This window comes from Herpailurus yagouaroundi, unplaced genomic scaffold (assembly GCF_014898765.1).
Source record: "Herpailurus yagouaroundi ecotype Mexico unplaced genomic scaffold, PumYag 511, whole genome shotgun sequence".
Lineage (NCBI taxonomy): Eukaryota > Metazoa > Chordata > Mammalia > Carnivora > Felidae > Herpailurus > Herpailurus yagouaroundi.
In genome coordinates, this window is record NW_024412728.1 from 398,800 (window position 1) to 410,288 (window position 11,489).

Below are 11,489 nucleotides of genomic sequence, written 5' to 3' on the forward strand. Positions count from 1 at the left end.
GTCCCTCCTGGCACGAGTCCTTCCAGCTGCTCCCGAAAGCTTCTTCAGATTGCACCCTGGCCCTCCTCTCACCCGCCCTCCCTGGCTCTGTCCTCTGGACTGGGGAGGGAGCCGGGTCTCTAATTCTGGGTGACCAATGACAATAAAAAGCATTAATAGCCACAGTGGAAAGAATGACTGTTTTAAAGGTGAGCATAACGAGCAAACAATGAGAACTGGTGTCCCTAGCAGTCACTCCACAGAACAGAGAAGAGGACAAATATTATTGTTACTCTGAGAGCTAATCACAGCCTCTGTAGTCACCTCCTCACAAGACAAGAGGGGTGGTGGCTAAATCAGATGTGACCTAAACCTAGCAATGAGGTGTTGGGCCTGGGGAGCATGACCCGCACTCAGCTGACTTCCTATGGCTTGCAGGCAGTGGGGAAGGGCAAGAAGGGGGAGCAGAGAGCGTGGTGGGCAGAGCTCCCACCTGCTGAATTCTTCCTCTTCAGGACTCACTGCCTGAGGATGTCCCTGGCTCTGGCTCCAGTCCTCATTCCCATGTCCCAGCTGTGGTGCCCTGGGTCCCTTGGAAGGTACCAGAAGGGCTGAAGATGGTGAGGACAGATGGGAAGAGCACAAGTGGAGGCTCACCAGGCCAAATTCCAGGAGGTCTGTCCTAGAGAAGAGATGGGTGGACTGGGAGCTGACGGAGAAGGAGGGAAGGCAGAGCTGGGTATAGACCACACCACTGGATATGTTTTGAGGGAGCAGAATATATCTTGATGGGGTATAGACTGCTCCTCAGAGCAGTGATCTTAGCTAAGGGCTGGGTGGGATCACCTAAGGGATTTTTATTTATTTTTTTTTAATTTTTTTTAACGTTTATTTATTTTTGAGACAGAGAGAGACACAGCATGAACGGGGGAGGGGCAGAGAGAGAGGGAAACACAGAATCGGAAGCAGGCTCCAGGCTCTGAGCCATCAGCCCAGAGCCCGACGCGGGGCTTGAACTCGCGGACCGCGAGATCGTGACCTGAGCTGAAGTCGGACGCTTAACCGACTGAGCCACCCGGGCGCCCCACCTAAGGGATTTTTAAAGTACACAGCCCTGTCTTACTCCACTCCTGGCTTCAGATTAATGCCTTGTGCAGGGGGAAATCCCAAGACTTCCTCAGCGTGGCCACGTGAGCTCTGCTGTTTGTTAATGGAAGTGTGCTGCATCCCTCAGAGAAAAGAGATCATCCAGTGGAGAGAAGAGTGGCTCAGGGGAGACAGTCATCCATGAGGAATGAGGGTGGGACAGATAGGCCCACAAGAGAACACAGGTAAGTAGTTCTGTGTCAGAGCCAAGTCCATGTGTCTCCTGCTCCTTGCCTGGCTAGACTGAGTGCTCCTGGAGGCAAGGCATTAGCCACTGTTGTTTATCACCTGGCACCTATACTGGGCTTTGCACGATGCGGTTGGGAGGGGTGGAGGGCACTGAAGCCAGATTGGAAGATGTATTTCAGAGTAAGGTAGAAAGGGAAGAATCACCACGTGCTTACCACAGGTAAGTGCTTGAAATTCAGCGAGCAGGCATATGCTCTGCCCATTTGTCCTGGAGACCACAGTCCAGGGCCAATGGTTTCTGTTGCATTTTGAGGCTGTGTGGGGCTGCATAGGTAATGTGCCACAGACTCTATCTGAGGGCAAAGGAGTCAGACCACATGGAATGTGGATTCTGTGCTTGACCATCTACCACAGGGAAGAAAGTACAGAGGCAGGCAGAGAACAGAGACTACAACTGAATGAAGTTTAGGCAGTCATGGGCACACTGGGGCTGAAGAGGGCACAGACCAGGTCGGATCTCCCATGTACAAATTCATCCTTTCCTTCCTGGACCCATGACCTACGTCACAAGAGAGACCAGGGGGAGAGTATGAATGACCCAGGGCACCCATCCCCACATCCCACTACAGGGAAACAACTCAGGGAGACCCTACTGGGAGTGGGCAGGGAGTGTCAGCTTGCCATCTGTTGAGGGGGGGCATGACTGCTGGAGAGAGGAGCCCACCACAGGCACAGCAAGGGCAACAGAGGAAGAGAGAGGAGAAGAAAGTGCCTATGGCTGGAGCAGAGCACAGAGGCTCAGAGAGGGAAGGAGCCCTCAGGGCCTGAGGTGCAGAGTGGCCTCTTCCCCTTTCCCCCCAACAAAACAAGCTCATCTTTTGGGCTTCTTCCCTTCCTGTGTTTTCACTCCCTTGTTCTTTCTCTCAAGCAGTAGCCCTAGGTCTGCCAAACACCCCTGCATGGAACGCTCATTCTAGAACTTCAGTCCCATCTTTGAGGGCCATGGTAAAAAGGAGAGGAGAAAAGATTGAGTGGGAGGGACAGCATGTGCTATTGACTTTCTCACTTAGGACCTCTTAACTTTTGAGACTTTGATATCACACAAGGAATGTTGCATATACCCATACAGGGCTTAAGGAACCTCTGAAGTCTGTCCATGGACCACTGCCATTAATTTGTGGCCTGGTGTCAGTTGAGTGATGGTACCCACACGGGCTCTGGAGTCCAATAGGCAGGTTTGCATCCTTTCCAAACTCTTTTTCTAGTTATCAGATGGTTTAAACAACTAATTAATTAATTAATTTTTATTTTTTAAGTTTGTTTATTTTGAGAGACAGAGAGAGGGCATGAGCAGGGGAGGGGCAAGGAGAAAGGGAGAGAGAGAATCCCAAGCAGGCTCTGTGCTGTCCGCACAGAGCCCGATGAGGGGCTTGAATTCACCAACCATGAGATTGTGACCTGAGATGAAATCAAGAGTTGGACACTTAACTGACTGAGCCACTCAGGCGCCCCTTGAGCAACTAGTTTAAATTCAGTTTCCCCATCTGTGAAATGGGGGAGAAAGAACTCTTACTCTGCAGGGCTAGTGTAAGGATTAAGCACCAGCACACTCGTGGGGGACCTGGGACAGAGGAAATGGTTCTTCTCTACTCCCCAAGCCTCCTTTCTGACTATGCTGTCCCCCCACTCAGAACCTTCAGTTCCCTGCATCCTCCTGCACATACCACATTCCTACCTTAGCCTGATGTTATAGATTGTCTCTGATGCTGGTCCAAACAGCCTGTTTTCTCCATCTCTTTCTTCCTCTGTTTATACTTCCCAACCTACTTATTTGTTCTAAATATACTCTCAGCACCACCAGGGCCCCGAGTCTGAGCTGCCTGCTCCCTTCCCTGCTTATCTTCCCCAAAGCCCGGGGAATATCCTGCGGCCTCCTCAAAGCCAAGTGCCTGTCCCTTTTCTCCATGTCAGCATTCTTTCTAGGCTGTCTGTCCCCAGCTGGACTTCAGCTCCTCAAGGACAAGGGCAATTCATCTTCCTCCTTGTGCAACTTCCAAAGCACAGTGTAGGATGAGCATGCTGAACCAGTGCCCAGTGCAGAATGCCCAGTGCCCAGTGCAGAATGCAGCACCAAAGAGTAGCCCAGGGCAGCCTAGAGTGGACACAACTTGCCTTCTTCATAAATGTGGGGCAAGAACTCCCAATCTCTTGTCCTTGGAAGGCACATGCTTTAAGTTTTATTTTCTCTGGTGTGTGTGGGGTTGCCCTAGACCACCAGTGCTGTCTCACCCAGTCCACCTGTTGGGCAGGACACTTGCTGCTGGGGAACACAGCAGACCCACCTGCACCTCCATGGGCATTGTCTAATTGGCGAGTGTCCCTCAAGGTGGCCCTGGGCTGGGCAGGCACTCAGCCAGTGTCCCTTCCCTGCCCTCCTCAGGCCCATTAGCTTCAGATTTTCACTGTCTGAGCTAAGAGAAGGGTTAGTAATGAGTCCCAGGGACATAGCATAGTAAAACAGCAGAGCAGATAGGATTCCAGTAAGAAAAGAGAGAGTGGAGAGGAGCTGGGAGGGTCCACAAGTGGGCAGATGTGGTGATGGGATTGGGTGGAAAGGGGTGGATACAGCAGACAGGAGGACAGTGAGAGGAGGGCTCTGAGGCTGAACACCAGGCTGTGTGGGTGGCTGGAGACCCAGACAGAGGCAGAGAGAGAGAGAGACTGTGCCTCCTCCAGCCCTGGCTCTCCTGGCCGAGGCTGACAGCATCCAGGAGGAATGAGAGGAAGAAAACAGGACAGACGTTGCCACCTCTGTTTGTTCTGAAAAAGAATATCCCACAGGCCTTGTAGTTCCTCCCCTCCTCCTCACCCACAAGGCTACACACACTTCTTCTTTCGGGCACTCCCTCCCTGCTCCCGGCACCCTCCCTTCTTCCCCTCCTCCTCAGGGAGATGGGCTCCAGTGGGGCCAGGAGTCCAGGGAGGGAACAGATGTGGCTGGGACAGACACACGCAGGTCACTGCTCTGTAGGGGCAGTGGGGCAAGGAGGCTGTAGGTCTCCTAAGGTCAGCCAGACTGGAGACTCCAAAGGGAGAGCCTGGGACTGTGCATCCTACTTGCTGTGTCCCAGTGTGGGACACAGACAGGACATTGCCGGGCTTCACGTGATAAGCCTGCACCAGGGGGGCTGCGCCCTTAGTCCCCTTTAATCTGTCTGATAATATCCCATTTGATCCTCACAAACCTGCAAGGTAGGATGACTTAAAATATCCCCATTTGACAGAGGAGGATGTTGAAGTTCAGAAAGGTTTGGACAGTTGCCTAAAGCCAGAAGTTAGCTGGGACTTGAACTCAGGTCATCCAGAGTCTAAAGCCAGTGGTTTTTTTTTCCCCTCCCATTGCATCAGCCCTCTTCAGGGGACACTGTACCATTATCTCCTCTTGCTGCGGTAGCTCCAGGCCCCTCTTCCTTCCCACTCCTATCTTGAATGCTGGCAAGGTCAAGGACTAGACTAGATGGTAGCCACTAGCTGCACATGGCTATTTGCATTTAAATTAAAATTAAGTAAAATTAAAAATTCAGTTCCTTAGGTTGGTTATACTAGCCCCATTTTAATTTTTTTTAACATTTTATTCATTTTTGAGAGACAGAGAGAGACAGAGTGTGAGTCAGGGAGAGGCAGACACAGAATCTGAAGCAGGGTCCAGGCTCTGAACTATCAGCACAGAGCCCAACGTGGGGCTTGAACTCACAAACCATGAGATCATGACCTGAACTGAAGTTGGACGCTCAACCCACTGAACCACCCAGGCTCCCTATACTAACCCCATTTTAAATGCTTCATAGCCACATGTAGCTATTGGCTACCGTACTTGGCAGGTACAGAACATTCCCATCACCAAAGAAAGTCCTATGGATAGCACTGGGCTGGAATTAAAGGCGGGGCAGGAAAGAGGGAATGGGAGAGGGCAGCCAAGGGCTTGGACATAGACTGCTTTTGTGAGGAGACTGGGGAAGTATGGAGATGAGAGTCTGGGTGAGGGGAGCAGGGTGGGGAGGAGGAGAGGCAGCTTGACCTGACTCCCAGGCCTCTCCCTCCGATACTGATACTCTGGGCAATACTAGTGAGCAATTAATTGGCTGGGGTGGGGCCAGGACCAAAGCAGGAGGGAGGGGAATGTGATGGAGGATGACCTGCCCCCCTTCTTGCTGAACTCAAGGCTCTGATCTGCCAGTCCTGCCTTCCATCCTTCAGGGATCCTGACATCTGCCTAGCCCTCCCTTATCCACCTCAGACAGGAGCTGGCTGTTTTCTGTTCACTCATCCAGGCCAGGGAGCCAGCTGATGGTCTGCAGGGCCACCACCTTCCCAATTAGTCTCATTAGCCTGTGGCTCACCCACTGAAGTCAGGGTCAGCAGCTGTCGGGGAGAGGCCATGAGTGGCCTGTGAGTAACTTCAGACCTAGCTATGACAGTGGTTCCCAGCCCAGGCCTCTCCTCAGGCTGAGGCCCTTGCAACCAGCACCCTTCGTACTATCCCAGGAGCACCCCCAGAAGGGAGAGATCAGAGAGCTGGTGCTTGGAGTGCAGATTCCTAGTTAAGAGGGAAAAGGCTCAATTCATTGATGGAACACGTAATAGGTGTGGCAGGCATGGAACTTGGACAATGACAACAAGGTGGGAAGGAGGGGGGTACTGGGGATGCAGTGTGGAAAGTGGAGGCGGAGTGATGGATCCCAAGGAAAGGGACAGATTCAGAGGCTGTGGATGGGAAACCAGGTGGGGTTAACCATTGGTGGGGTGTGGGACCAGAGCAGGCACTCTGTTGTGGACAGGAAAGTAGAAAGGTCCATGTCTGTGCATGGAAGGAGTGGGACAGGCCAACACCAGGGCAGGCAGGAGAGCGAAGGAGCCAGGTGACTGGGTCCTGTGGTGAGAGTGGCCACCTGAGTGGGTAGAGCCCCCAGTTCCAGGTTAGGCAATGAGGAACATGGGTAGGCTGGTCAGGTGGCAGGAATCGTTAAGGGCTCCGTGGCCACAGGTACCCCACACTGAAGCCACCTCTGCTGCTGAGTAGGCAGATGCCCCAAACGATTACTTCAGCTCCTCCCAACCACACCAAGTTGCCCCGGGCACCTGCCCCTCCACTTCCCCACCCCTACCCACAGTGACTCCTGCCCAGAGAATGTCCAGCCCTGGCATAAAGGCCCTGGGCTGTCCACGAGTTGCTGTCAGAAGGCTGCACAGTCCAAGATGGGCTCCTCGCGGGCACCCCAGATGGGGCGTGTGGGAGGGCAAGGAATGATGGCATTGCTGCTGGCTGGTCTCCTCCTGCCAGGTAGGAGGCTGGGGACCCTGGGAGTGAAGGAAAGCAGGGAGAGATAGCAGAGGAAGGATGCAGACACCAGGTCAGAGGAGACTGGAGGGATCCAGTGGTGGGAGGTGGGAGGAAGCACCATCCAGGGAGAAACCGGGAGAAGACCTGGCAAGGGGGAAGGGCAGGGACTCTGGAATCTGATGCTTCAGTCCGGGGACTGCTCCTCACTGCCTTGTCACTCCAGGTAAGTTACGTAAATTTTCTGAGCCACAGTTTCTGAGACTCTAAAACAGGGTTAATGATAACACTTAGCTCTAGTTTCTCTGAGTCTCAAATTAAATAATGTATGTATGTAAGTGCTTTGGAAATTCTAGAGGGTTGGGTTGTATAAATGTTGGTCATTGTTGTTATTACTATTATCAATTATTAGAACACTAGAAGATGAAGACTGTATATTTAATAGTAATAATTGTTACCATTTATAGAATGCTTTTCATGTGCCAGACACTATTCCAACACTTTACATTAGCACTTTTATAAAAAAGCTTATTTATTTATTTTGAGAGAGACAGAGAGAGACAGAAAGTGAACAGGGGAGGGGCAGAGAGAGAGAGGGAGTGAGAGCATCCCAAGCAGGCTCTTTGCTGACAGCATGGGGCTTGGACTCACTAACCGTGAGATCGTGGCCTGAGCCAATATCAAGACTTGGACACTTAACAGAATGAGCCACCCAGGCACCCCTACATTAGCACTTTTGATCGGAAGAACTGTATGAGAGATTTGTTATTCCCATTGTACCCCTGAAGACACTGAGGCTAGGCCAATTTAGGAGACTGGCTCAAGATCACAAATTAGAAAGCAGTAAAGCCAGGCTCCATCCAAACCGGGGTTTTGCTGTTGACCACCAGGTATTTGCAGTGACGCTGCCCATGGCCCTGTGGGTGGAAAGCAGACCATGTGGCTTGGCGGAGCAGAGAAGGAGAGCAGGAATTCTCCATGATTAGTGCAGCTGAATGAGGGAGGCTGCAGGCAGAGTTGGGATTTGGTGTGGAGGGGGACACAGAGAACTTCTCTTTGAGGAGAGAATGGGGACATCACAGACTGAGGAGAAACTGGTTGTTGGTGGACAGATTTGACCTCTCCAGATGTATAAACTAAAGCTCAGAGAGGTTTAGTCACTCGCTAGTATGAAACTCTGCCCACACTGCTTGGGACCTTTAGGAGCTGAGTGGAGGAAGACCGGGGGTAAGGTGAGCCTGGGGTTAGAAACAAAGGGTTGGTTAAAGAAAGAAGGGGCGCCTGGGTGGCGCAGTCGGTTAAGCGTCCGACTTCAGCCAGGTCACGATCTCGCGGTCCGGGAGTTCGAGCCCCGCGTCGGGCTCTGGGCTGATGGCTCAGAGCCTGGAGCCTGTTTCCGATTCTGTGTCTCCCTCTCTCTCTGCCCCTCCCCCGTTCATGCTCTGTCTCTCTCTGTCCCAGAAATAAATAAACGTTGAAAAAAAATTTAAAAAAAAAAAGAAAGAAGTGGTTTCACATCTGTCAGGGATGTAAAGACAGGAGACTGGGGGGCAGGCAGGCATGGTGTGATAGCTGGGTGGGGAGAGAAGGAAGCTGATAATGGTCATGAGCCTGGGAGGAGGGTTCCATCTTTGTGTCCCTGGGCTGTGCCAGGACAGCAAGGGTGGCTCAGGGTGCGGTGTCCTGTCATGCTGTACCAGCAGGTTCTGAAGCAACAGTGAGTGCCCCCACATTCTGGCCCCCACCCAGATTTCCTGGCATGGGCAATGCTGAGATGGGAACAGAACTCCAACCCTTTATCCAAGCCTGGACCCTCCCAAGGAGGCTGGTGACTGAATCTTAGTCCTCAAGTGCCTTAGCCCTTACCTTAGTCCCTCTGCCACTGGCTTCCTCTTTTCTCAGTCTCGTTTGTTACTTTTCCTTTCCTTCCCAGTCCGTTGTTGTTTGTCTTGTCTTCTCTTTCCATTTGGTCCCTCAATCTTACCTGGGATTCTTTCCCTCAGGACTTATGCCCCATCTTGAGGAGTCTCTGTCACTCCCATGCTTTGTCTCTCTGGGGTCCTTCCTTTTGGACCCATTAGCTCCTGTTACTTCTCTGTTTCTCTTATCTTTCTTTAATACCTCCTGCTTTGGAGTCTCATTTTCTTTTTCTCTGGTAGATGTTTGGCTTCTGTCTCTGCCCCCTCCCAGAACACTGAAACTGCCCTACCTTTACAGACAACAGCCAGTTCTCCCTTCCTTTTCCACCCCAAGCTCTCCCTGGGCTCCTCTCAGAGAAGCCAGAGAAGATGACAGATGGGCTTGAAAGAAGTCAGAAGCAGATGACTCAGATGGGCTTGAAAGCTGAGGGGGCAAGCCAAGCCACTCTGGCCCTTACTAACCACTACTTCCTCCTCAGGGACCTTGGCTAAGAGCATCGGGACCTTCTCAGACCCCTGCAAGGACGTGCGTATCACCTCCCCCAATGACCCCTGTCTCATTGGGAAGAGTGGTTCCAGTAGCTTCAGTGGCCACAGTGGCTCCAGCAGCTCCAGCAGTTCCATTTCCGGTTCCAGTGGCAGCTCTGGTGGTGGCCCCAGTGGTTCTGGTGTCTCCAGTGGTGGCTCCAGCGGATCCAGTGTCGCCCAGGGTGGTTCTTCAGGATCTTCGTTATTTAAGCCAGGAACAGGGTATTCCCAGATCAGCTACTCCTCAGGATCCAGCTCCTCCCAGTCGGGAAGCAGCTCCTCCCAATCAGGAAGCAGCAGCAGCAGCTCCTCCCAGTCGGGAAGCGGCAGTTCCCAGCCAGGGTCTGGCTCAGCTCTACCAATCAGTGGTGATTCTTCCCGCTTACTAATAAGCTCTTCCCAGTCTGGAGAAGGCTCAAGCTCATCTGTTTCCCAAACTTCCTGGATGTCCAGCAGCAGTGGCCAAAGAGTCAACTCTAACTTACGCCCTTGTAGTTCAGATGTCTCCGATTCTCCCTGCAGTGGGGGGCCCATCGTCTCACACTCAGGCTCCTACATCTCCAGCTCCCACTCCGTGTCAGGGGGTCAAAGGCCAGTGGTGGTGGTGGTGGAGCAGCATGGCTCTGGTGGCCCCGGATTGGCTCAAGGTTCCCCCTGTAGCAGTGGTGGCCTTCCAGGCAAGCCCTGCCCCCCTATCACCTCTGTAGACAAATCCTATGGCAGCTATGAGGTGGTGGGTGGCTCCTCTGACAGTTATCTGGTCCCAGGCATGACGTACAGTGGGGGCAAAATCTACCCTGTGGGCTACTTCACCAAAGATAATCCTGTCAAAGGCTCTCCAGGGGTCCCCTCCTTTGCAGCTGGGCCCCCCATCTCTGAGGGCAAATACTTCTCCAGCAATCCCATCATCCCCAGCCACAGCTCTTCTAGTTCCAACATCTACCCATCAGGAGCTTCCTCGGCTATTGTGTTCCAGCCAGTGGGCTCTGGTGGGGTTCAGCCTTGTGGTGTTGGCTCTAAGGGGCCCTGCTCCCTCTCCAGTTCTGGAGTCCACAGCAGCTCTAGTGTTTCCAGCAGTTCATCCTTCCATCCCTGTGGCGGTGTTTCACAGGGGCCCTGCTCCCCACCAGGCACTGGCTCCTTTAGTGGCAGCTCCAGCTCCCAATCCAGTGGCAAAATCATCCTTCAGCCCTGTGGCAGCAAGTCCAGCTCTTCTGGTCACCCTTGCATTTCTGTCTCCTCCTCAACATTGAGTGGGGGTCCGGATGGTTCTCCCCAACCTGATCCTTCAGCTGGTGCCAAGCCCTGTGGCTCCGGCAGCTCTGGAAAGATCCCCTGCCGATCCATCCGGGACATCCTGGCCCAAGTGAAGCCTCTGGGACCCCAGCTAGCTGACCCTGAAGTTTTCTTACCCCAAGGAGAGGTACTTGACAGTCCATAAGTCGTCCTTTGCATATGTGCATGTGTGGGCATACACGTATACACACACACACCATCTCTCACTTGGGAGAAGTCCAGGGGCCCAGGCATTGGGTTAGCTCAGTTTCCCTCCTCCTTCCCAAGAGAGCTGTTCTATTTCCTCCATTGCTCCATTATGATAGAGGCCCCTTATCACCTCTTTTTTCTTCATCTTCCCAAATTGTAGACTCCAAATCCATTTCCTCATTCTCTCCTACTGTTTAGATTCCCCTTGTACTATAGTGTCCTCCCTGCCAGATAACCACTCCCTAAAATTTCCTCTGTCATTTCTTTCAGATAATACAATCCATTAGCTAATCCTACCATTCAGATTTTTGCCTGGGAAACCCCTGAAATGTCTCAGAGTAACTCTGGTTCCTGAATAAGTCATGCCCACTCTCCTTATTTGCCAAATAAAGCATAGTAAGTACAAACTGTTACCTGAAAGCAATGACCACTTTTCACTGACCTCCCTTTGCCATCTGGTCAACCAACATGCCATGTCATGGGGTTCTCACACTCCCAATTCCACTGTCACCCTCCTCTATAGAGCTCATCACACCTTCTGTGAGTTCCCAATGCTCCTTGACTCTCTAGATCTCCGTCTTAGACCCCCTTCCTGCCTGCAATTTCCCTCAATGCTCAGGTGCTTCCCTGTGTGAGGGAGACACCAGGACATGCTTGGAGACTGAAGTAGGCTTCCTGCTCTCTCTGGACCCTGGACAGATGGCTCAATAAACTGTGTGAACCAGATGCAGACTTTTGCCTTCTTGGAGTCCTTTAGGCCCTCATAGGGCCTGAGGAATGCACTCCTATGCTTCTAGAGATCCCCGTGTCCCCCATTTTCACTCATAAGTTGGACCAGTATTTCCCTTATACTTTATAGCTCCTCCCACAAAGGAGGAAAACAATAAATATTTGTTGAACTGAAA

At 52.2% G+C, this 11,489-nt stretch overlaps 1 protein-coding gene across 1 annotated transcript; it reads left to right on the plus strand.

The window, feature by feature from the left end:
- Window positions 1-6,524: 6,524 nt before the first annotated feature.
- On the plus strand, window positions 6,525-11,489 carry CDSN (corneodesmosin). The gene is made up of 2 exons (XM_040464773.1): window positions 6,525-6,655; window positions 9,051-11,489. Exons 1-2 carry the CDS (start codon window positions 6,571-6,573, stop codon window positions 10,538-10,540), a joined length of 1,575 nt encoding a protein of 524 aa, XP_040320707.1. The 5' UTR covers window positions 6,525-6,570; the 3' UTR covers window positions 10,541-11,489.